This window comes from Harpia harpyja, chromosome 23, assembly GCF_026419915.1.
Source record: "Harpia harpyja isolate bHarHar1 chromosome 23, bHarHar1 primary haplotype, whole genome shotgun sequence".
NCBI lineage: Eukaryota > Metazoa > Chordata > Aves > Accipitriformes > Accipitridae > Harpia > Harpia harpyja.
The window spans coordinates 4264459-4290920 of record NC_068962.1 but is presented as its reverse complement, the minus strand read 5'-3'; the positions used below and the strand labels follow the sequence as shown (position 1 = coordinate 4290920).

Sequence of the window (26462 nt, the reverse complement as noted above, 5' to 3'; positions counted from 1 at the left end):
TTCCAACTTGTTGGTAGTCGGCATTCCGTAGAACATCAATCAGCTGCCCATAAACAAAGGCAGGCAGTATATCTTCTTAAAGTAATTCACAAAATAATGTTCCTGCCAAATGGTTTTATGAAGTTGTGTTTAGAGATAAAGACCATGTAACTTGAGAAAAGCATAGCATGCTTTGAAGCAGGATGTTATTTTTATACAAATTTTTTCTAGAGAATATTTTTTTTTCTACAAGAGGCAGTCCTGTTTGTATAATTTGAAATGTTTGAGTACTTTTAAAGTAAAAGAAAAAATTAGACAACTGTGCTCTGACTCTTTCAAGATTTTTGTAGCAAAAAATGATTTGCGTGTTTGCCACGACAGCCACCCAACTCATAACTAAGGTTAAAAGTCGTATAGCTTTTACCTTTGCTTTTATACTGACGCTGACTTCTCTCTTTTGCAAAGCTACAGCGCTTTAAAGAACAACAAACCTGCGTAGACTAGTCAGCAGTTAAAATAAAGCAAGCCTGTTGCCCGGTTGGTTTTGAGCTTTAGAAGTCTGCTTCCCCAGTTTTTGAAATTACCATTTTTTCTCAGGCCAAATCTCTGAATGCCTTATATTGGAGAGAGCTCTACAGAAGCCTTATTTACCACTAGCCGCAAGTGAAGACGCATAATCCCACGGCGTGCTGTCTGGATGCATGTATCCATTACCGCCTGGGAATAGAAAATGGTATTGGTTTTCAGTTTAAGAACGGGCTAATCTGACCTGCAGGATGTGTCGCAGCGCGCTCTCAGCAACTTCGCAGATGACACGAAGCAGGGAGGAGTGGCTGGTGGACCAGGCGGGGGCACTGCCGCCCAGAGGGAGCGGGACAGGCTGGGGAAATGGCCCAACTGGAACCTCACGCAGCTCCACAAAGGGAAACGCCAAGTCCCGCGCCGGGGCAGGAATAACCCCCGGCACCAGTACGGGCTGGGAAGCAGCTCCCCAGAGAAGGACCCGGGGGACGAGCCGACCACGAGCCTGCGATGCACCCCTGCAGCAAAGCAGGCCAACAGCCGCCGGGGCTGCAGGAGGCAGAGCATCGCCAGCAGGTCGAGGGAGGCGATCCTTCCCCTCTCCTCAGCCCCGCGGAGACACGGCTGGAGGGCTGGGTCCAGCGCCACCTTTACTTCCCAGTACAAGATACGGACTTACTGGAGCGAGTCCAGCAAAGGGCCAGGAAGACGATGAAAGGGCTTGGAGCATCTGACACGCGAGGAGAGGCTGAGCGAGCTGGGAGTGTTCAGCCTGGAGAAGGGAAGCTCGGGGGGATCCTATCCGCGTGCGTAAATACCTGACGGGAGGAAGGAAAAAAGACGGAGCCAGGCTCTTCTCAGTGGAGCCAAGCGACAGGACAAGAGGAAACAGGCACAAACCGCAGCACAGGAGGTTCCATTTAGACAGAAGAAGAAACTGTTTTTACTGGGAGGATGGTCTAGCACTGACCCAGGCTGCCCGCAGAGGTTGTGGTGTCTCCATCCTCGGTGCTATTTAAAACCCGACTGCACGCAGCCCTGAGCAACCTGTTCTACTTGACCCTGTTTTGAGCAGAGTTGACTCTACAGTCTCCAGAGGTCCTTTCCACCAGCAACAATTTTGTGCGCTCCCCTCAAATGTATTTGGTAGGTGACTAGGTAAGGCACAGTACCACCTCCCTTGTGTGTCTGGGGAAAAAATCCAGCCTCTCTTCTGAAGGCCTGAGGAAGGGAATCGGTAAGTGATCTCAAAAGTGCATGTAAAACTGTGATTAACTGGAAACGTTTCTATCTTGAGTGAGTCTGTGTGCATATTCACACTGTGGTTGGCCACCAAATTACTTCTTACAGAGTGCTACCGTGTGTGTGAGGGGGTCCTGAACCTTTGATTAACAGCAATTGCTGCACAATTGCTTCACAGAGTTCCTGCAAGCACTGATTGCTTGTGCAATCAGGGGAAATTCGGCAAGGGCAGCATATGGAGCTCTAGGGAACCGGGTAGCAGGTATCATCTGGGCTGGAGACAGCTCTTCGCAAGGTAGCAATGGAGCTGAACCTTCAACCTGAACCTCTTTTTCTGAACGGAGATTAAAATGAAGGTGGAGAGTAGAGGAGACGAGGGTTATGGCTTCTTGAGATGCTTTCACGTGATTAGTCTTTCATGCAAGTAATAGCTACCAGAACAGCTCCCTGCTGATAACGGAGGGAGCTCTGGAACCATCAGCTGCATTTACCTGGGTCTCTTCTGATGTAACAGACCACTCCACCTAACTATACCTGTCACTGATACAGGTGCCGAGTTGCTGGAGCCTTAGCTTTGCTGCCCTGCAGAACACCAGCCAGCGAGTTGTGGAACGCCGACCCCCGGAACAGCTGCTGCCAAAACGGACGGGCGGCCTTCGATCAAGTAGCTGTCTGGTTTCCTAAGGCCTACAGCACAATGTAGGCTTCTGCCTACATTGCCACTTCCTTGGCTCCAGTTAGAGCTCGATTTTAAATACTTACTAGTGTGAAAAGCAGAATAGCAAGGCAGAATATAAGCACATAGACTCATACTGTCTAGATAAAGGATGCAGAGCTAGCTACACAAACCAGCAAGTATTAAGAACCAAAGCAGAAGCTGTTGAGAAGCGCACCTGAATTAGCTCATCCTTATTCTGGACTGCAGTAATCTGTGGTCCCTGCTCCTTGGATTCGGACTAGAACTCTATGTTTGAGTGTGTCCTTTCTCCTTCCCTTGTTCTACCCAAGGCAGCACCAATGGGAAGAAAGCAGAATTTGCTTTTGCTAAGCTAATGATGTCTTTTAGAGAAAGCCTTGAGACTTAGTAACGCTTGCTGCAGTGAGAGGAAACGCAGGGGAACAGCCATAAGCACAGCCTACACAATCCGTCTAGAAAAAAATGGCAGGCCAAGATTCTTTCTGTGGGACTTGGGTATATGCTTAATATTGATGATTGAGGGGCTAACACCCCCCACCCCCCACCCCCATTGCGCTCTACAAGTCCCCAGACAGACTCTTCCATTAATGCTTGAGTCTCTTAGGACCCCTGTGGATCTGGTTGAAATGCTCTTGGGGGAAGAAAAAGTGTCAGAATTCTGAAAGGCAATTAGCACAACTCTTTCCCTTTCCTTTCTATTCCTCTGAACTACCTACCTATAAAGTAGAGCAGAGAAGGAAAGTATTTGAAAGACTGCACAGCCATAGCAAGTAGATTGTCAGATCATCTCACTTCAGCAGGTGGCCCTTGGCTTAAAAGAAACAAAAAAAACCAAAAAAACCCCACAAAGGACCAAACTGCTTTTGCACACTTAATTAGGATGAGCACAAAGTGAGGAAAAGTCATGAATAAAACCAGCTGTTAAATCAGTGACAGGTGGCCAAAGCAGTCTTATAGTTAATGCCTTAACCCATGTTAGACAAAGTTTAAAAATCATTTAAAAACAAAAGATTATAATGGTAATGTAGAAAACTAGTTCCAGTACACACATAGTTTTCTGTCCACATCAAGGCATTTTATTGAGGTATACACTTTGCAGAAGATGAGGTAACAATTTGCATAAGACTTATGCAAAATAACTTCACAATCAAAATTTACTTGGCATTAACTACTGTATGTGGAGAAAGACTGATAATTCCCACTTGTTAGAGTCTCCTCAATGCACAGTTCTGTTAATGCTAGTGGTAGGACCGTGGAGAAGGTACAGCAGTTGCAGCTAGGGAAAACCAGTCAGGTTGAAAATGCTTTCATACAAATTTTACAGCTTCTTTTCAGTGGTTTGTTAGAGATTACTAAAACGGACAACGCTTGCTACAATTTAAAGTAAGCGTGTCCAATGCAAGAAAGAGGGTGCTAACATTCTTGTAGCAGTGACAGTGGGGTGGGTGAGTGTGGTTTATTGGGTTTTACTAAGAAAGCTTTTTTAAGTTACTGGAATAAAAAGCCCCTGGTTGTCAAAGTTAGTACTCTGAATTTGGCACTTGAGTTGTCAGGCTTGCTAAGGCTAAAACATGGAAGTCTTGGTAAAGACATATTCTTGTGCTATTAAACGCTCCTCTTACACACTTATTTTCATATAAGTACATGCTCTATTTCCTCAATTTCAGATTTTAAGAAATTCTGTCAACGTATCTTTAGTGTAGTCCCCTTGAAACTTGCAAAATAATTTCACTTTAGTCATCAAGAATATACAGAAAGTTTCCTACAAAAAGTTCAGTTACTGTTTGACAGGTAAAACATTCCTTGCTGGTGAATGTTAATATTCTAAGACCTAGTAGCAATTCCTGCAGACAGTAAGAATCATGATATCATTAGGACTATACTATAAAATGTACACAAGCATATATAGAAAATTAACCAGAGAAACATCAGTTGCCCATTGAAAGTCAATTTTCTAAACCAATTCAAAAAGATTATCAAAATACAAAACCAGCTTAAAAAAACAGCCTGAGGTAAGAGTTAAATGCAAATAGCAATCTTTTTCTTAAAAAAATAGCTGTATTGAAATTCTAGGTACTTAGAAAGTTACTTACTGTCAATAAAAACCTTTACTAACAATTGTAAAGAGTACTTTAACTAATACAAAAGTATATAAACATTGTACACAGATTCAAAGTAAAAAAGTACAATACTGTACTTTCATTTCATTTAAAAATATATAGTTATGACAATTCAAACTTTTACCATACACACAGTTAACTGGCTTTGGATTAGCTGCTACTGTTGGCCATGGAACAGTCAGCTAATTCTGTGTGCTGCTGACTTTCAGCTGTGCTAGGACGTGGTATTTTACCATGTCCATTTGCCTGAGTAAGTCGTTGGCTGTAAAACAAAATGTAGGCTTGAGCCTTGCATACTTCTTCCATAGTGCACATGTTGAGTTTTGAATCATTGCAGTGTACCCAAAATCCTGCAGTGAAGAAATACACCAAAAAAAAGTCATCAGGACACTGACTTGAAGTAATTGCATTATATTTAATAATTATTTAGTGTTCAGTCCCATTTAACGAGTTGTGTAGAAATAGTATACTGTTTCAGTTGATCTAGTATATTTGCCTCTATGTTTTAAAAGCCCAGCTTAGCTTCCTCAGATTTACAGGAGAGTTTATAGCCAGAACATGTTTAACAAGCCAATACAAAAATTGAACTGTTTTGGCCTACAGAACTGCAACTCTCATTCCGGGCAGTTCAGCTACAGGTGATGCCCATCTGCTTTTGAGAAAAGACCGTAAGCTTAACAGTTTAGAATTACAAACATCCCTTTCTCCCACACTCCTTATTTCACAGCTGATTCCTACCTCCTTCTGAATTGTAGCAGTAGGCAGTGTAGTGCCCTGAGCCAAATCCTTTCCCGTGATGCATTACCACAGCAGACAAGTCGTAGATAAAGCAGTCGGGTAGGAGGGACTTGAGGGATTCTCTGCAGCAATAAGGCTCCATGTTCAGCATTTGATCAAAATTAACATGTACGCCAATCTTCTCACGATGATTGCGTCCTGACCACCTGGAAAGTTAAGTCAGAAGTAAACTTACATTTTTTCAAAGAAAGAACACAGCATTCTGAACTATGTTCTAACATAACAGATGTTATCTTCACTATTGTCTTTGTGCACAAAATAAATGCTAATTTTTTTTTCTAGACTTCCTCTTTCGCTTCTGCTTTATCTCAAGGCCTTTTAGAATGTGTCTACAGTACCTACTATTCTCATCTTCTGAAATAATCCATCTTAAGATCTGTGTAATGGTGAGTGGGAAGTATTTTCCACATATTATATCTCAATTGGTATTTCTCCTTTATTCTATCTCATTTTCGGTTTCCTTTGTATTGAGGACAGACTCCGTACTAATGCGTGGACTGAGTTCACAGAGATGCAGTCTCCACTTCCTTCCTCTCAGGCTAATGCATTAATGTATTTGGTTATATGAAGGTTACAGGAGACTTCCACTGAATACAATCTCGGTTTGTACATTAGTGAATATGAGCATTTACTCTACCTGACGATAACACAAGATTAATTTTTACCGACAGAGTTCACAGCAAGGTTAGTAGCTTTTGACTGAAAAGAAGGATGAAATCATTTTGGTATTAAAGTAGCAAGTAGTTGGAATCCAAAAGGTCAATTCTCTACTTATAGTGTATCTTACTGATGTTTAAATGAAACAAGAAAAAGAAATTTCTAATAACTATTTCTCATCATACTAGTAAACAGAAATTAGACTGATGCTGAAAAGCATTGATCCCAAACAATGGAAGAGCACGACTGAATTGGTCAGTTTGCAACATTGGTGGTTGTGGCACTACTTACCTAAACCGTTTAAGGTGTAATCTGAGAACCTGAGGTAGTCGACACACCATAAGCTGCTTCTGAGCTTCTGTGAGTATAACTGGTTTAGAAGAAAACTTCCTTCGTTTTGCTGAGGCCAAACACACAGTTACACAATACAAATCTCGATAACAGCCTTGTATTTCAGTCTAAGATTTATCCACCAAGTTTGCGTGGACCTAAATAGCTACTGTATGTGCCTCCTCAAAAAGGATACACTCTCAGAGCTATTTTGCAAGGATTTTATGATGTAAGTATAAAATACTTGTGGTCACTTAGGTTAGTCACCTTAATTAAAAAAGCTGATGGGTTCTTCAGCTGGGAGTATCAGAATACCCATTAGTGTGTGATCAGACTTCAACTAAGAGAAGCATCACACTTCAAAACATTCTGTGAACAATTCCATCTTCTAGGTGATGAGTAATGACTGTTAAGTGACCACACCAGGACATAAGGAGGAGGACTTTGTTTGCAACACACTTTTAAGGCTTTTAGTATTTTCCTTCTACACTTTCACTGTCAGTTTACTTAATATTTTACACAGAGAATGTATGCATGAGTACATACTGCCTTTACTCACTGTTGCACTGATCACACGCATATATCTTTCCTTCCAAAGCTTCAGTTTCTGTAAACTTGGCCAGCATTTCTGTCAGCAGACATGGATACTGAGACGACATCTCCTTGCCATTGCAGTGATACCTCTCAGGAAACTCCAGGGACAGGTCCCAGAAAGGTTCTACAGTATTTGATTTATTGTCACAGGCAAGACAAGTAACCTGTAAAACAATATTTCACCAGTTGCTTACACTCAAAAACTTACTTTACTAAAAGTATACCATAACATAGGTCTCAAAAACCCAAAACAAAACGTTTTTTTCCTAGAGATAACTGATGCAACAAAAGACAAGACATAGTAATTCAACAAAAGAAATTATACACCTAATTTATTTTCTCTGAAGCAGCATGTCCAATACTGTTATCACAAATAGGTAAGTGTTCTTATGTTTTACTGAGAAAGAAAAACAGTGTCAAAATGGTCTGTCTGGGACTGTCCAAAAGAAAGCAGCTGATGGAGTCTCGGGAGTCTTTTCTCCAAAAAGAATCACTCCAAAAGGAAAATGTACATAAAAGAGAAAAACTATAGTTTAGGTTAATTTAAAAAGAAAAAAAAAAAAACAAAACCAAAAAAACTAACAACCCCAACAGCTGGGGATTTTAAAGTCATATCCTTCTTACTTTGTAAGTCTTCCAGGGAAGCCTGGATTAGGAAGCACACTTCTTCAAAGAAAAATTAACAGGTAAAAAGAATTTATTTCTTCTTTCAGTAAGTGGATCCATCGTCACACTAGGGAAAGGACAAGCAGTAAGACAACATGAATAAAATGTCAAGAAGTGAAGTGAGTCAACCTGGAAAATGCAGATAATACAGCAGGGGACAATTAATTTACGATAACATTCAATATTTAGGAAAGTAAGTTAAAAGCAGTAGCTCTTCTACGCTGGAATGGCAACACGTTATGTTGATTTGCAATGCAGTCTTCTAAAAGCCAGCTCAAGCTGCTTTGTGTCACGTCATTTGAGTCTTCCTCCAAAGGACCTCCACCCTTCCACGATCCATGTGAATGAATAACTTCTATCAGCAGCTGAACCTATGCAGTGGTGAAACTCCATTTAGACTGTAACAAACATAGTTCATAAAGGCTATAAAGAAATACCAGTAAATATCAAGTGTGTGCATGTGAGACTAAAGATATTGAATCTTGGTATGTTCAATGCAACAAAGTACAATACAATCCTGAAGAGTAATTACCTGAGTTTTCTACAGTTCATGTATTTATTGGCTTAAAAGTTGCAGTTGACCACTAACTCAAGCAGCTCAAACCTCACTGCTCTAGAAAAGATGCATTCTGAAAATAAGTTGAATTTTAATTGCGCTCAGATAGATGGCTTTGACAGAACTTCCAGAAACATCCAACATGTTCCCACCCCCTTCCCCAACAATTAAACTTTCCCACCAAAAAGATTAAAGGAACTCAAAATTTTCATGTAGGACCTATTGTCAAGATACTATTATTTATCAGCTCAGAATAACAGCCAGTTATGTTTTACAGTAAATGGAATATCAAATATCCTTAAGTTTGCACCGCAAGGGTAAATAATTGCCAAATTAAATCTCTATAAGCGTGCTTCCTGTTCAGGAAAATACCACAAGTTGTTTGGAACAACTAATACAAAGACGTAGTAATAAAAGAATTAAAATCCACGAGGGATCCAAATATCGTGATTTCACAGGCACGCCTTTGTGTTGCTTTTCTACATAAATTCAGTGTAATTCTCTTCAGTTAGGTTAGTAAGCCTACTCAAGTGTAAAAATACACTCAGTTTTGTTCAGGAGCTCCTTTATTTTCCTCTGAAGGTTTGCTGTTACATACTTATTCACCCTGCTTTGTCTGTTATTTCATGATCATTTATATAAGGACAGCTCTGTCACCTTATTGTACCTTCCTTCTAGGTGTTCTTGTGAGTAATTATTTAATGCATTCATTAGCTACAACAGCTTATACACGATCTATGCATTAGCTACCTAATGCACATGGGTATTTTTGTACCAGCACGGTGTTTAGCAGTGGAGTTAGTTAGGAAAGTTGTTAGTTGCTTTAAGTTCTAAGAAGAAAACGCTGCTGCCTTGTTCTTAGAAAACAGAACTTTGAACTTACATGGCAGAAAAGAGGAGAATCTTCTGTTTTAATTTACACTGACAGGAGCTTCTTTTGTAAGTGCTAACATCTGGCAACGTTTCAAAGCCACGAACTATTAGTAATTCAGAGCTGAAATCTAGACTTGGAGACAAAATGATATGTTTGGCCACAGTTCAAGCTAACTCCAGCATAAACACAGAATGACTAATAGATTTCTGCTGTACAAATGGGTGATTTTGTTGGGCCAAAAGTTTATTTAATTGACGAGTTACTTAAGAATTTGTTGCACATGAATGCACACTGAAGATTAATGGGCTCAGGATAAAGTACATACATGAACTCAGTAAAAATTTTAACAAGTTCTGAGGTTTTAAATTTAGTGTGTAATGTTAATAATCTAGGTTATTTTAAGATCCTCTTTCCCAGCTAGTTAATAAGTACTATCCCAAAGAAAAAGAAACAAATAATTGATCCAGCTTCCAATTTTTGCCTCTCAAAAAACCAAAAAAAGATAAACTGATGCAATAGTGCAGCTTATCATCTCATCATGCAACTGTGAGCAAAGCTGATTTGTGTTGACAAATTCTTGTACTGAGAGGTGCGCTTATTTCCTCAAATGCAAGCCACTCCTCCTCACCATGAGGCTGCAGCAGAGTTAAATTCTTAAGAGTTGTCTGGGATTTGCATACTTGCCAACAGCCAAGTAACCTGACGCATTCAGATAAGCACATGCCCAACCATATCAGCCGCTGCTGCATGCTAACTGCTCCTGTACGCACTCTCACTCAATGGTAAGAGGTAAATCAGGGCTGGAACTAAGGTTGGAAGTATTTTTCTTAGCCAGGCCTGAGCTTACAAATTGAATTACTCAACAAGTAGGAGGATCCCTACCCTTCTGTGGAATCCATCTGCACTGGCCTCTCCATCAGTACGGGCTTTACAACACTCCCATCACCTCTCTTTCTATCCTAAGTGGGACTCCTTTATCTCACACTGCCCTACTGTTCACACAGTGCAACCCAGATTTTCTTTTTTCATGAAAAGTACTGAAATAGTATAAACTGCTCAAAAGTTGGTTGAACAAGATGTGAGGTTTTTATAAAAAAAAAAAACAAAACAAACCCAAACATGAACTCAAAGGGCTGGCAAAAACTTTATGCATCTGTCCAATGTAACTTTTTATGGTATGAGTGTGCATGACAGTAATAGGGAAATGAGTCTGCTCAAGCAATATCTGATTAGTGACATGTATCTTTTTATGACTATATTTTACAAATTCAGAGTTTGACTTCACCTCCCCATTACATTCCATAATTGCTATTTTAGGAGGCCTTAATGCTGTCATCTATAACAAAGCTACACGAGAAGTTTGCATTAGAGCAAAGAAAGTAAATTACTGTTTTTAGCTAGTCTGAAATCTTTACCTTATGTTCTGCCCTGGCCACCCTCTCACGCCTTGAAACACTGGTACTATATACAATTGTTTGGTTAAAGCTCAGTATTCAATCATGGGCCAAAGGCCAGACTGAAAAGAGCTGGATCAAATTGCTTGATTCAAGCTAAGCATGGAGGCCACTCAGACAAGCATCATTGTGCCCACAATAATTTGACGGACAGCCACTGCCCTGGACGGCATTCAGCTTAAACGCAGCCAAAGAAAATAGTTAACATATTGCTGCAGAAGAAGCTAACTCCATCATCAAATGTTTTGCCTATGGTCCCTGCACGTGCATGGAAGAAAGACAACTGTTACCATCTCTGCTCTAATTCTTTTTTGGTTTTTAAGAACAGTAAGATGGCCAGTCCCATTTTTGTGCTTGCACTACATGAGACATATATACAAAGACTAGTGATGAAATTTTTCCACAGCAAAGTAATCAAAGTAGAAGGGGATTTCTAGGATACTGCTATAGTACAGAATTCCACATGACAGTCCATACTGTATTTCCTCAGTTATAAAAAACCCTAAACTTTGTTGTGATGAGCATACAGCATCATCAAAATTATCTGTATCTATTTAACAGAATAACATAAGCATAACCACAGCAAACCGTGGTCTGTGATTCGATGGCCTCTTATAGATTAAATATCACCTTCATCTAGCTGGAAAGCAACTTCACAACCATTTTGTTTGTATGGCTACACATAAAAGCAGAGAGACTAATACCAGAGTATAGAAATCAGCATACAGGTCCTGGATTGGTTTAAGTGCAAATCCTCCTGTTACCTACCTGAAGTTCTCATGGTTTTTAATAGTCTATTCAGTGGGAGACTTAATACCCAGTACTGCACGAGTCACCATCAGCATTCTCCCCTAAACTTTAACTCACAGCATACTACCCAAAGCTGAAGGGCTTCAAACAACCCAAAGATTGCACACTTCCCCTTCTATCAGCCAATCTGTCCTGAAATACACCAGTTAAGCAAGTAAATGAAGCAAGACTTGCAAGGAGAGGCACTGCCTTTTAAAACTTTAAACAGTTTACACAGTACATTGGTTAGAACCTACTTCACTCTCTGGGTCTTGACATACTCATTTCTCTGAGCACTGCACACTGTTATTCTGCTGTGCTGAGTGGGGCCAGGGAGAGGCATTTTGCTCAGATTCCATCTTAAACACGATCAGGAAGTAATCAAACTGTTTGGGTTTTTTTAAGTATGCCTAGAGATAACATAAGCTAGTTTTACTAGGCATTGCTATAATAAATGGTGAATTATTGGGAAAGAAACCCACAGCCCAAGATAGGTTTGTCCTAAGAAGAAACAGTAACTAATCACAACTTTGCTGTAGAGGAAACTCGTTACTAAATCAGCATAGCCAGTGCTCTTCACTTTCCCTGCTATATTTGGTGTTACTGTAACAGAAATCTACGCGAAGAGCTTTACCTAAGGCACCAGATTCAAAAGCAGTGGAATCCTCACAAGAGACTTTCAAAACCCACCCCAAATAGTTTCTAAAGGGTTCCTCGCCACTCCAAAAACATGTTAAAATCAATGGTTCTCTATAAAGAAATCATCAACAACTACTTATTGCTTTGCAACATGCAACGTTAATTTTCTTCCTTGAATTAGGTACCCAAGCAGCTTTCACATAAATCGGCACAAACCTTATTTTTTCCCCTCCCTTACTGGGTCTTTTTTAGCCGCAGAAAATACTGATTGCTCTTCTCCTTCCACTTGCCTTGAATTAGAAGCTATCCCTGATTAAACCGTAAGAATAGAGGGAGCTGGCTGATGATGTCGCAAGGCTGTTCTTCATCTTTGAAAGGTCCTGGCAATCAGGGGAGAACAGGAAGAAAACAAGTGACATTCCTGTCTCCAAGGAGGAGGATCTGGGGAACTACAAGCCAGTCAGCGTCACCTTCATCTGTGGGAGGGCTGATGGAGCAAAACCTGGAAACCATTTCCAAAGGTATTAAGAATAAAATGATGATTGTGAGCAGCCACCATGGATTTATGATTGGAAAATCATGCTTGACCAACCTGATAGCCTTCTTCCTACTATGAGATGACTGGTACAGATAACCAGTGGATGAGTGGAAAACAGCGGATGTTGTTTATTGTGACTTCAGTAAGGCCTTCAGCTCTGTATCCCGTAACATCCTCACAGAAAAAATGAAGTGCAGACTACATAAATGGACAATAAGATGAACTGAAAACTGAATGAGATACCAGGTTCAATGAGTTGTGTTCAGCAGCATGAAATGCTGCTGGAGCCCAGCCGCTAGTGGTGTACCCCAGGGGTTGATTCTGGAGCCAATTCTTTTAAACTCTCAGCAAGTTTCGCAGATGACTCAAACCTGGGCAGAGCGGCTGATACACCAGAGGATCTTGCTGCCGCCCAGCGGGAGCGGGACAGGCTGGGGAAATGGCCCAACTGGAACCTCACGCAGCTCCACAAAGGGAAACGCCAAGTCCCGCGCCGGGGCAGGAATAACCCCCGGCACCGGTACGGGCTGGGAAGCAGCTCCCCAGAGAAGGACCCGGGGGACGAGCCGACCACGAGCCCGCGATGCACCCCTGCAGCAAAGCAGGCCAACAGCCGCCGGGGCTGCAGGAGGCAGAGCATCGCCAGCAGGTCGAGGGAGGCGATCCTTCCCCTCTCCTCAGCCCCGCGGAGACACGGCTGGAGGGCTGGGTCCAGCGCCGCCTTTATTTCCCAGTACAAGATACGGACTTACTGGAGCGAGTCCAGCAAAGGGCCAGGAAGACGATGAAAGGGCTTGGAGCATCTGACACGCGAGGAGAGGCTGAGCGAGCTGGGAGTGTTCAGCCTGGAGAAGGGAAGCTCGGGGGGATCCTATCCGCGTGCGTAAATACCTGACGGGAGGAAGGAAAAAAGACGGAGCCAGGCTCTTCTCAGTGGAGCCAAGCGACAGGACAAGAGGAAACAGGCACAAACCGCAGCACAGGAGGTTCCATTTAGACAGAAGAAGAAACTGTTTTTACTGGGAGGATGGTCTAGCACTGACCCAGGCTGCCCGCAGAGGTTGTGGTGTCTCCATCCTCGGTGCTATTTAAAACCCGACTGCACGCAGCCCTGAGCAGCCTGTTCTACTTGACCCTGTTTTGAGCAGAGTTGGTCAAGCTGATTTCCAGAGGTCCTTTCCAACCAGCAACAATTCTATGCATGCATGCGTGTATGTGCATGTACACAAGTGCATGTGAATTAACTGTCAGGAAGTTATCTTAAAAATGAAGAATGGAAGCCGAGCAGCTGAGGGAAGACAATCAATCTTTGGTAAGAAAAAAGTTTTCTAAAATGATAATTTGATCTTCAGTGACTATTTTGACAAGTTATTTTGTTATTATTAGACTCAAATATACCTTTACATCTCTTCACACACAAAATGAAGAATACTAAGAAATTCAATAATCATCTGAATTATTATTTTGACATTATTTAAGAGTAGGTAAAAATATTTAGAATCATCCTGTCTGGCTTACAGAAAAGTCATTTTTTTCCTGGTAATTCTAATAACAAGAGGCTTATTTTGAACTTCAGGAAGTTTTTAAGGTGTTACCAACGTAGTGGCCAAAAAGCACAAGATATACGAAACATCCAGTATCTCTTTTGCTTGGTAACTACCACTTCTTCCAGACAGCTTCGTACTATATGGGTTGAACTGGGGGACAGTTACACTGAGCAATTCATTTGGGACGTATATGTGCTATACTCCAATGACAAAAGTGCCTCCAAATCAGCCTTATCAGAAACACATTTCTATTCTTTCACCATTTTTGATATCTTGATAGTGTTGACTCAGACTTTTTGTTAATATTAAAGCCTTAAAAAATATGATCTAAAATGGCCCTCTATCTTTCAAGCAATCAAAACCTGTGCACTCAACATTATCCTAAGGGTAAACCAATTTAGTTAAAAAGCTTAATTTTAAGAGGTAAAAGCTGTGTCTACACATAAGATTTTGCTAGCATAAATATCTACAAATTTCTTAAATCTGCTAGACTAGTTTCGTAGATCAGCTAGGTTGTCTAGATCAGCTTTCAAAAATACTCCATACTAGTTTCCCTGTCTGTCTCCCTCCCAGTATAAATCATCTTGACAAAAATTTTAATACTGGTATAATTACACACACCAGAGTTTCTGCTAGTATGATTTCTGTGGACGTGTGGGGGACAATTTTCCCAAAGCAGTGCTGAAAATATACATTTGCTTTGGAAGCTAAAATCTGCTATTTCAATTTCTGGATTTTTAAAAATATACCTGCCCACTTCCTCACTTAATATGGACAAAGTTTGAAATAAAGATACTGTAAAAATTGTTGCATACTGTGCTATTTAGCTGGGACCATTTAAAAAAAACACAGGCCAAAAAACTCTTGAGAAAGACAGTAGCTAACTACTTGAGCTCTTGAAGTGTACTTCAAAGATCTGTGGATCAGTATGCCAGTTTAACACTGGCACATAACTTCATAGTGCAGTAGTTTCTCCTTTCCCGTTGAAGGATCGAGGACAGGAGACAGTGGGTACCCTCCACAACAGTACAAGCACTGAGGGACTGAAAACAATTGGGATTTTAACAGACATTGTGGCATCTGCTTACAGTCCCAATTGGGTTGAGAGGGCTGAGCCGCTGTTCCAGCAGATCTGCCTCTGAAGGCACGGGTTTACAAGGTACAGACTCCTTTGCCCAATAAGTGCTATAGCACAACCTTCTCCAGGCAATCACTGGAGGAGGACTAGCATGTGAAAAAGGAAATAATACAGGGGAAGTGTTTTGTAGCTATATATCCTATCTTTACTTCCCTTAGCTGTATTAGGTATTGAAGTTTCACAGTCTGTACTGCAGAGCAAGAAGCTGCAATCCTAAAAAGGATATTGGAATAAATTAAGGAAAAGAAAAAAAAAAAAGTCAAGAGGCAATCCACCACCCACCCATGCCATTCCTTGAGTTACTCATTACCTAGTTTAATATTCCATAAAATACTAAAAGATTTCAAGTAGTATATGAGGAAGACTTACTTTAAATCAGCTGAAAACATAACAAAACAAAACCAACTCACTCATATAAAAGGTGCAATTGTTTTGACATCACCTAAAGCTTTTTCTAGTTATCAAAAAGTAATCTGCATAAAATCTCACACCCCATTTTCTCCTTTCTTAATCTTGTATTCTAAATTCAGTTGCAGTGCTGAACCAGGCAGCCATTTCAATAGCAACAGACTGATGGCAAACTCAGGATTATGACTTCCCTTCAAGTTAAAATAGAACAGCTAGAAGAAGAGGGAAAATGTTTTATTGCACATGTGAAAGTAATGTGAAACCTAAGTAAACATACAGCTTATCTGCATTGTAAGTGATCCTCTGTGTACTGTTATCAAGAGTAGTTCATAGTATTCTTGAGGCTTGAAGGTCAAGAGGATTGACTTCACTCCACTTGAGTATCTCAGAGAATCAAATATCTTTAACTAATATTTTCAGTACGAAGGGACAGTAAATATAATAACTTTTTTAGTGATCCTAAACCAGAAGGCAACTGCTACACAGAAACAAGCTTCTAGAGTTCCCCTTATTCACTGAATTAAGATGTAGTTTATAATATAACTCTAGACTAAAATCCCATCCTGTTTTTAATAAATGCAGCAGGCTATGGCTCCAACTATATTCTAGAGAGAAACTGTAATACTGTTACAGCTTGTAGGTAAAGTTAAGCATACAAGGACAAAGTGTACACTCCTTGCTTTTAAGAGGTAACATTGTCAAAAATATGGTGATATAGCAAGAAGTCTTTCATATTTTTTCTTCAGCCCCGCATGGATGTTTTTGTGCCTTTTTGTTAACTTCATTATAGCAGTTTGTGCCAGTTCTGACAAACTCCTAGCGAAATCATGATGCAGGAATGTTACTGAGGAGAGAAAAGTAATTGCCTAATAAGAGTTTTTAAAGCTCATCCTTCCCTGTGCAAACACCAGGGCCTGAATCATTAAGATGACCTGAATAAATTTTATTGAGGAGGAAATGTAAATCTTCAGGGGTTACCTTTTGCTTTTAATATTTATCATGTTCAAAAGCGCTAGTGAAGACTAAACTGCAACAAAGGAGTGGCAGAAGACAAAGGGAACCATTAGGAGGTAAAGTGTTGGACACTGTCTGTGGGAACTGCCTAATGAGCCGGGGAGAAATTACTACAGATAACAGCTTCAATACTCTTTTCCTTGTTCCTCTCACTTGAGGCATTCTGAAGTTCATCAATGCTGTATTTTGCACACAGATGCTGACCAGCTGTAATAAAAGAGCTGTGTGTTGCAGTCACAAAAGTCACAGGATAGCTCAAAACTGTTTAATTCCCTTTCAGTCTTACTCAGTGACTGAATAAGAATTGAGTGAATTCTCACTATTCCCCTCCCTGGTTTCAGGAAGGTGGGAGGGTTTCTAGTCACAAGCCTCTTCACTTAAGGAAGCTAAAAACACAACACGTAGAAGAAATGGTACAGCTGAAATAATGCTTCATGTCTTCAGAGACTTGAAAATTCTTCCAACAAATGAGTCCTGTTAGAAGGCTTGGAATGCAACCAAGCCTTGTCAGTATACTTAAGCAATTACTTTGTTTTACTAACAACAAAGTTACTATTTTGGAGCAGAATGTGATTTTCAAACAGAAAGCTTTAATGACATAATATACTAGACACTTATGTTAGCACAGCCTGGATACAAGACATGTTAACTACCCCAAGGAAAGGAAGCATGCCAACAGAAATGTTCTTACACTGGGCCAAATGGAAGGTAGAAGATGATCTGGTTTTATTAGTAGATATAACAGTTTCTAGTAGTTATGCAAAACCTAAGATGACCTAAAAACTAACATATGCTGCAAACAATCCTAATTTTAAAAGTCTTGTTATCCTACTATAAAGTTTATAGCAGTAAACAATCCTACCTTAGCCAAAAGCCACTTGGATTTCTAGCTTCACATACTAAAACATTAAACCATCCATCAAATAGAATAATTGGAACATCCAGATTTTTGTTAATTTGTGTTAAACCTCTACTCCTTCACACAACATATCTATTAAATGCTTCTGCACTCCCTCAGTAACATGTGCATGCATACTAAAGACCAACTCCAGGGCGCCAAGGCTTTCTTAGCTGCTGTTCCTGCTGCAGTGTAGTTAGTTTTTAGATTAATTCAGCAGAACCCAGCATTTGTTTTTTCAGTCAGTTCTCAGATGTTTGTACACTCACACAGTTGGGATATGTGTGATAGTAAGCGGACACATTGAAGTACTTAACAGGAAGCCGAGAAGAAAAAGAAAAAAATGAGAGTAGTCAGGCAGAAAAAAGGAAAACAACCGTTGCCTCCACCCCACAAATTTGGTTCCTGTGTTGACAGAGCCTTCTGTATCTTTGCGTTGTAACAGAAAAGTAGTATTCCAGCATCATGACAGGCAATTACTCTGTAATAATGAATCTCTAATTCAAGCTATTTACTGAAATAATTCCCTGCTTGGCATCCCTTACCTAATCAGTTTCCACTTAGACGAGATTAACACCTTCCTTAACACCTTTTATCTAGCATCACTACAGTGATCAATTAGGTGCTTAAAATTGTAAATTCTTTATTCCTCCAAATTAGTTGGTGCTTAATAGTGAAGTCAGATATTTCTCAGGAGTTGCAAACATGTGCTTTAAAATACCAAATTTAACACTTTTATGTTTATCAGGTGACTCTTCTATTGCAAGTTTTAGGAGTACCCAAATGACCTTTCTTCTGAAATTGTGTGTATTATATCCTCCTCCCCATCCCTCCTCAGTAGTTATAAATGTATTAACCTTTGAAGTATGCCCATCACTGACCATATAAATCCATAACTACAAATCATTACACACCTTAAAAAAATAAATTATAAAACATACCTGACTTAATAGCTGTCCATGAAAAATGTTGTTAACCACATTCAAAACCTGTTTTATAAGTTTTCTTTGAGAGGCAGGGATGAGAGCTGGGTATCTGGTCCCTGTAGTCTCCAGTTCCTGCTGCACTTTATCCAAAAGTTCACAGAGAAATTCCTGAGCATCTTGTTGGGCATATCCTCTGAAGGCTGGAATTAGTCTCCACACAGAATGAAGCATGGCAAAAGGAGACACCAGTGCCCATTTGCCAGACCACATAACTTGGAACAGAGTATGCAGCTCATGACAGAGAGAAATATGCTTTGAACTGGGCTCCCTGGGCTGAATAAGTTCCATATTTCTACTTTTTGATGCTCCTCCACTTAATCCAGAGGATAAACTAGGCCGCCTCACAGAAGATGATCCCTTTACTTTCTCTTGGCTCTCATTCACATGTAATGTTGAGGCAGCTATTGACAGGTGTTTAGATGAAGATCTGGTTTTACCATTGGTTGCTGTTGCCAGCAGTTCCTGAGTTTGGTTGAGATCGAGCTTTAAAAAGCATTCTCGAAAAATAAGTAAGTGACTTAATACCTGCAGGATAGAATTCATATAGCATGTATTTCCTAGGTTTCTCAGTCCTGTTACCCCAGGAGTCACCGTGGGCCTTCGCTTAATTGGAGAGTCACTTATTTTTTTCAATCTTACTTCATCTGAGGTATACGTTTTTTTCAACTCTGCCACAGATTCCATGTTCTGTGATGTCTTTTGCAGGCAGGGTGCTGATTCTGAGGACATTCTAATCTGATTTTGTAAACGACTGCTCTTTCTTGGAGGCATCTTTTCCATCTCTGCTTTCAACTCACGCTTTCGTTCTTGTCTTCTCTTCCTAGCTTTCTCCCTTCTTTCCTCTGCTTCTTCCCGACGCCTTTCTTCTTCCAAAATCTTTTTTCCAGTAGGTGTCAACTCAAGCCATGATCTGAATATTTTGCCCAGGAATGCACGCCGTCGGTGCCAGAGAGCTGTGAACATGCGATCTTCATTCCGAAGCAAGGCTTGGGCACCACCATGTGAAAGGTAAGAATCATCACTTGTACCCATAGAACGCAAAGTCCTCCCACTTCGAGTAGTGCACTCATAGTTTTGACTCTTGATTGCACTTAACGTACTTCGCAACAGTTTTAAATCACCAGTTGCGTTATCATTAAGAACATAATCATCGCAGAGATAACAGAAAACATACAGCTCATTTACTTCCAATGCCACTGGGTGACTGCTCTCCTGAAAGTGCTTTAGTGCATGTTCTTCAATATATCTTCCACACGCCACATGTGAGCAGCTGAGGCACGCCCACACAGATTCGGTAGTATTGCAGTCCACGCAATGCCATTTCTGAGGATTCAGAATGGAGTGATCTTGGGCCAGTCGCAGACGTCCTATGTGCTTACACTTATCCATTGTTAAAACTGAAACTGCAGAGATATGCTGGCAAAACACATAATCCAAACTATTTTCTGTCCATATTTCAATCTGCAACTAAAAAAAAAAAAAAAAAAAAGTTGTAAGTTACAGTTCATAAATACCCAACTGTATCATTTTTACAGGTGGCAGTATACCAAACGCATACTTGAGGTTAAGATCATGATCACCATCCAACTAAGCCCCACCAAACACATAAAGGCAATCAGTTATGTGGAGCCACAATCAACATCATCAACAGCAGTTTGAGGTTCAGACTAAATGGTCTGAACACCACTGTTTATACGCCTGGTACTTTCTGGCTCAGGACTGAAGCATACTAACTACACTTTAGATTAGGCCCGTTTTTTTTCAAAGGAGCACTGATTTAGTTGTTAAAAGACACTGTTGCAGAGTTTTGATACAAAACACAACTTAAAATGGGACAGGTTGCCCAAAGGAGTTGTGGATGCCCCATCCCTGGCAGTGTTCAAGGCCAGGCTGGATGGGGCTTTGAGCAACCTGATCTAGTAGAAGGTGTCCCTGCCCATGGCAGGGGGGTTGGAAGTAGATGACCTTTACGGTCCCTTCCAACCCAAACCATTCTGTGATTCTATGATTCTAAAATGCTCCTATTAATTCTATCCCTAAGCGTACAGGTGCAGAAGTGCAAAGTTCACTTAAATTTATTATGTTTGCACAGTGCAAACAGTTCAGACAAATGAGGCTTTATACAACTCAAACCCTTAATTAAACCACACCTTTAATTAAATCACTGCACCTTTGTGCTCAGGCAAGCCCATTATACCAGTGCTTTCTCCAATCATGTACCTTCAATATGTACATTTTAACATGTCATCCTAACACCTCTGAAAGAAAAAGAGTGACCTGGAAAAGCAGAACTTGATTTCTTCATAAGACAGAAATACCATTAGATATCTACCTCAGTTGCAGCAAACTTTAGGAAAACCTGCATTTTGAACAGTTCTTTCTAATCCATGTCTTCAAAAAATAATTTAAAAATTCGGCTAGCACTGGCTTACATCCTTTAATAAGTTTATGTGGTAGCATTTATTTGTTCGAAGCTGCTGTATTTGCTTTCTCCTATAAAGTGCATTTACCTAAAACAAACAGGCAGGCTCTGACTAACAAAAATTAAAGAGGCAGCGATTCATTCTTTCTTTATGTTTTTACCATCTTTCTTTTGACTATCTCTAGTTGACAGATACCATCTAGAGACAAATGATGCATCAGGAAGTGATTATATTTGATCTGGGGTGTTTGTGCCCATGATGTCACTGACTAGAAGGGCTAAATAGCACACAGCACCAGTATCATTATGCACGGTACTTGCCAGATGAAACAGTTAATCCATCTGAGGAGCACCAAGGGTTTGTCAAATATCCAGGCTATGCCAAGCGAGACAAATTATGCCATGACAAATGCATGCATACTGTGGACTTGGCCTAGGCTGTACAATATCAAGGTCCAGGATTCTATGTTTTACAGATAAGTAAACTATGCTACAAAAATACTGAGTGATCTAGACAACTCTGGATAGAACCCAAAAAATTATGTTCCAGCTATCATCCTTAAACATGCTGATATTTTTCTATTTTTACAGTTCTGAAATACACAACAATAGGTTACTCAAGTTAGAACAGATGTCTGTCTTAGGTTAGAATAAGCATTAGATTGAGAGAACCCTAACATACAATGACATGACACCACTAAGGAATGGAAACAGGTAAAAAGTTGCAGCTGGATAGGAAAGAAGCTTTAATTTTCATCTGGTACTTAGATAAAACTGTAGTAAAAAGATTTAACAAAAAATGGCTTTGTTTCGTTAATTGGCCCATGGCTAGTGCCTTTTAAAAGGTTACAATACAGATACCAGCATAAGAGCTATAATAACTCTCTAAGCACATAATCAGCATCCAGCATTGCATGTGTTGTGTAGGTCTTATTCCGTAATACAGAAAAGGTTGAGCCAGCTGTAGTGAAACTAATAACATACGCACAGTTTTACATGCCCATACTAATAATTCTCATTCAATTTATTTAAGAGTTGTCTCCAGTCCATACTCGCTGCACTGAAGAATTTCAGGCGCCATGACCTCTGGGTACCCACTCAGTAATTCCCAGATTAAGTGCCAGCCATAGTGTGTTACAGGTGGTGGAGATCCCTCCTGTGCTATGGTCAACAGATCACAAAAATAATGGCTTGCTGAACTTTTTCAGCTTGCTAGCATCCATAACATTCATTCCTTCTAAAAGACAGTCTATTCGTAGGCTGCCATGCATACTAAGTTTGCTTTTTATACTGTCTTTATAAATAAGACCACTAGTGCTTATCCCATGTCTTCTCCTAGTCTGACAACCTGTTTTTCCCAACACAGATGAGCTTTTCTAACACAGATAAAATTCACATAAATTTCAGAGTTCAACTATGTATGCTAATTCTTTCTGGACTATTAAAGTAATACCTATGTAAAGTGTGCTGCAAGAATTAAATATGATAGACAGGAGTTTAAAAGACAAGACTCATCTTTGTGGTTTTGGGCTAACAGAAATAGATTGTCCTGCATAACGTATTAGTAACAGTCCTTTCCAGCAGGCCAGAAAAGAACACTAAACCCTGCCTTCCCATAGGGCTGTCACACGCAGCAATGCTGTCAGTCAGGAGTCTGACAGGTCAACCCTGTCTGGTTTTGTTAAAGTCACTGTATAAACGCTGTACCTTATTTTTCCTTCTTTTTAATAGTATATGGTCAGAAAATGTGTTTTTCTCCATTTAAAAAATATTACCAAGAGTGAAACTACTTACATGCCTCAAAGTAAGCAGATACTGGACTGAGGACAAAAGTAGTCTGCTGATTTCAGGACGACCACTGTGTAAACCATAGTTGCACAATCAAGCTCTTCATGCAAAAGCAACACGATTCTACGAAAGCACAAAATCAGCGCCTTGAAGAGAAAAACCTAAAATCTCAGCTCCCCCACCAGCAACCAAGCCAGCATGACATTTTCCCACCTACATCGATGTGTGGAGAAAGGAGACGGGGTGGAAGGGGGGAGGGGGAGGAAACATCCTGGCATGGGAGAAGTCTTTCTTTGAAGAAAACACGAAGAAATCAAAATGCAGAGTTTGGTCAAGAAGACAGAAATATCCGAAAAGACTGTGAAAAAGCTAAAAGTACAAAACTGAGATCAAGAAAACTTCAGCTGAATGTCCAGCAGCACACTGACAGCATGAATGTTTTAAGATGTGGAGCACTGAAGTACTGAGATTACACCAAGTCACAAAATTTAAAAACTTTACCTTAGAACCAGAACTTGGCAAGACAGAATAGCTCAGAGAAAAAACAGGAGTGAAGTGACAGATAATGGTGGAAGAAAACTAAAAAGTCCTGCATACTCATTCCCATGCCTACTAGAAAGCTGCAGCTGGAATAAAATAGTACAAGCCAATGCTCCAATGTTAAAATTCCCTAAAGAAAGTTATTCAGCGCTACTTTCTGCATTCTTCTCTCCCGAGGTTCAGTTCTGTGCACACACACAAAGAAACTGTGAATTAGTTGACCAGCACTTCAGAGATCAAGCCCCCCTGTGTTCTTAGCACAGACCTGAGCTGAAGTAGTAAGCAAAATAACAAGTACTAACATAGAGAATAGCACTGCTGAAAGCATTAAGTTGCCTGGGAAAACAGAGATATACAAAAGTCTTTTCTTGCACCAAAGTTTTGCAAGCTAGAAATAAAGATATACGGAATAGGATTTTTTTTTTTTTCATTGAACCGTATTTCAACCTTATTGACATGCTCGTTTCTTTAGTTTCACTAAAGAATGGCTGGCAAAATGTACATTTTGGGGTAACTCATGAGCTGAAGAAGTACTCGATGTCAAAAAACAACTTAGAAGTCAAGGAAATAGATGGTTTTCTTCCATTTGTGTTCCATGTAAACAATGTAAACATCTTCACAGCTGATAGTTTTTAAAATTGTGATTCTAAATATAAACAAAAGGAAATCTTTTTCCCTTAGTCACTACTTTTGTAACTAATTGCTTGGCACAGAAATGAAAAGTCAAACAGCCTATCTCGAGCATTAGACTAGAAATGCAGTACATAGTTTTACTAATATATATACACGTGTGTGTGTGCTGGTGTGTCCCATTAATATTCTTGCTTTTAAATCAGATGACAGTTTACCAACTGATTTTCACCAGTTTCAGAGTACCTGTTAAATATCTGAAAAAACAGGAATCATGGGTACTTGAACAACTGAAAGTTTTCGACAAGTATGCTAACTAGAAGGCAGCTGTACTGCTCTACCGCTTTCTTAAACGATTTTTCTTTTTTTTTTTTTTAAAGAAAGCAGCCCAACAAAACGTTGATGTGCGTAACTTCAAGCTGCAGTACAGTCCTGCAGGCATAACAGTAAGACTTAAAAATCAAAGCTGCACTTCAAAAGGAAATTTTGTAAATTATTTCCGATTTTTAACAGTGCAGCCTTTGACAAGAAACTCCCCCAGCCTCCTTTCTTCGGAGCCATACAGTTCCTCATTTAACTTTTTTCTCTTTTTTTCGCCAGCTAAGGAATGTATATACAGTGTGCTGCTCAGAAGTAGCCATTTACACCAGGACGCCAAACACCGGTACAGCATGACATTCAATGTCTCTTATTGCAAATAACCGCGCATTTCCTGCAGTTGAGAGTTCAAGGTAAACAAATAGTTCAGATTGAAGCGCTTTCACAGAAGCACGAAAAAAACCCAGCACTTCTTATTAGCCTGGATTTACACTCGACAGTTCTTCCCATTTAGAAAAAAAAGCTGCATCTCTGACTGCTCTGACAGCTCCCCGGACAACGCCTGGCTCCTGTTCTGACAGCCCTTGCAAGTAAAGACACTCCAGGTTAAGTTCACCCGCGGCTCGATACCGTTTCGCTAAGCAGGTCCAGGCGCCCCGCGACACGGCACGACTCTTCGCCTCTCGCCGACAACGGAGGAGACGCGAGGGGGCTGGCCTGGCAGCCCTGCTGCCCCCGCGGCTCACCGCCACCCTCTCCTCCTCCTCCTCCCCAGGGTCTCCCTCACCTCGACGCCCTTCCGACCCCTCCGGGACGGGTGAGGGGACCGGGCCCCACGCAGTTGCCCGGGCGGGCTGCCCGCCGCCACACACCGAGCGCGGCGGGGAGGCGGCAGGACGCCTCCTGCCCGCGGCCGGCGGGCGAGGTGGGGGGGGGGGGGGGGGGGGGGGGGAAGGACAAGGACGGGACACGGCCCCGAGGGCCCCGCTCCCCCGCCGGAGACGCTGGCACGGCCGCAGCCCCCCTCGCTCCCTCCCCGGGCGGCTCCCCCGGCCCCACGCCGTGCCCGGCTCGCCCCCCGCGGCAACGACCGCCTTCTCCTCAGGTGCCCCACCGCGGGCACCGCGCTGCCCCTGCCTGAGGGAAAAGCTGCCGCCGCCGCCTTCCCCCCAACCCTCCCCCCCGCCCCGTCCGCGGGTCTCCCGCCGACCGTCCCCGGTCGTCGGGGTAGCAAAGCCGTCGTCCCGCTGCCGCCGGCCGCCCCCGCACGCACCCGTCACCCGCCGCTGCCGCCATCTTGGGCGCCCCGAGCCGCAGCCTCCTCGGAGCGGCCCCTCGGCGACGTCAGCGCCGCGCAGAGGCCGCCCCCCCCCTCACTCCCCCCCCCCCACACCCCCCCCCGTACCCCCCGCCCGGCGTGGGGATCCCCGCTCCCGCCTCCCCTCAGCCGCGGCCGCTCACCCACGGGCGGGAAGCGGGCGTCGGGGCCGTGGGGGGCACCGTGGGGAAACGAGCGGCGTACCAGCCGGCGCGGGGAGCGCCGCTAGGGACCCCTCACACCCACCCACCCACGGCAGCCCCCGGGTCGGGCCGCCGCCACCCCGCACCTACCTGCCGAGAGCGGGGCGGGAAGGGCCGATCGCCATGTGCCGGCGGCGGGTCTGTCACCAGATTTGTAGTGGCAACCGAAGTCCTTCCCACGTCTCCTCCCACCTCCCCCGGCCTCCCCCCCCCCCCCTCTCCCGCCGACACCGCCAAGCCCGCGGATGGGTCAAGCGGGCCGGTCCCGCCGAGCGGGGAGCAGGAAGCCGGGCGTGCCCTCCTGTGAGGGGCTGAGGCGGGCGGGCGGCGGGGGCCGCTGCCCTCCTATGAGGGGCCGAAGCCCGCCGCTGCCCTCCCGTGAGGGGCCGAAGCCCGCCGCTGCCCTCCTGTGAGGGGCTGAGGCGGGCGGGCGGGCGGCCGGGGCCGCTGCCCTCCCGTGAGGGGCCGAAGCCCGCCGCTGCCCTCCCGTGAGGGGCTGAGGCGGGCGGGCGGGCGTCGGGAGCGGGTTCCCGAGGCACCGAGGTGCTGCTTCTGCCGCCGGGCTGTGCCCGCGGGGCACCTGTTTTCCCTGAGGTGGGTCTGTCCCCTGCGGGGAAGAAGAGGGGCCTGGGCTCCCTCTGGCAAGACCTTGACGGTCAAAGACACCGTGCAGGAGATCTCGGCCCGGGGAGACTCCTTCACACTCTTTTGGGTCTGTTGTTTGTGGAAACTTCCGCAAGGCAGCTCCGGGGAAAGAAAAAAAAAAGCTCTTATCGGGCCCCCGTTACCCCTCTATC

The 26462-nt window shown here is 42.5% G+C and overlaps 1 protein-coding gene and 1 long non-coding RNA gene across 7 annotated transcripts; both read right to left on the bottom strand.

Annotated features, from left to right (window-relative positions):
- Positions 1–3493: 3493 nt before the first annotated feature.
- Positions 3494–25835, bottom strand: USP44 (ubiquitin specific peptidase 44). 5 transcript variants are annotated; one of them, XM_052774755.1, is made up of 7 exons: positions 25756–25805; positions 22663–22726; positions 18402–19913; positions 6905–7103; positions 6307–6415; positions 5299–5504; positions 3494–4910 (listed from the first exon to the last, which is right to left on the bottom strand). In XM_052774755.1, exons 1-7 carry the CDS (start codon positions 25788–25790, stop codon positions 4711–4713), a joined length of 2325 nt encoding a protein of 774 aa, XP_052630715.1. In that variant the 5' UTR covers positions 25791–25805; the 3' UTR covers positions 3494–4710. The 5 variants fall into 5 exon arrangements, 4 of the variants coding, with proteins under 4 accessions (XP_052630715.1, XP_052630716.1, XP_052630719.1 ...); XM_052774756.1 differs by having other exon boundaries at positions 6307–6385; XR_008233205.1 differs by lacking the exon at positions 6307–6415.
- LOC128135692 (uncharacterized) lies at positions 7887–15348 on the bottom strand. 2 transcript variants are annotated; one of them, XR_008233206.1, is made up of 3 exons: positions 14891–15348; positions 9045–9167; positions 7887–7976 (listed from the first exon to the last, which is right to left on the bottom strand). It is a non-coding gene; the product is annotated as an uncharacterized LOC128135692 (long non-coding RNA). The 2 variants fall into 2 exon arrangements; XR_008233207.1 differs by lacking the exon at positions 14891–15348 and adding an exon at positions 11536–12012.
- Positions 25836–26462: the final 627 nt, after the last annotated feature.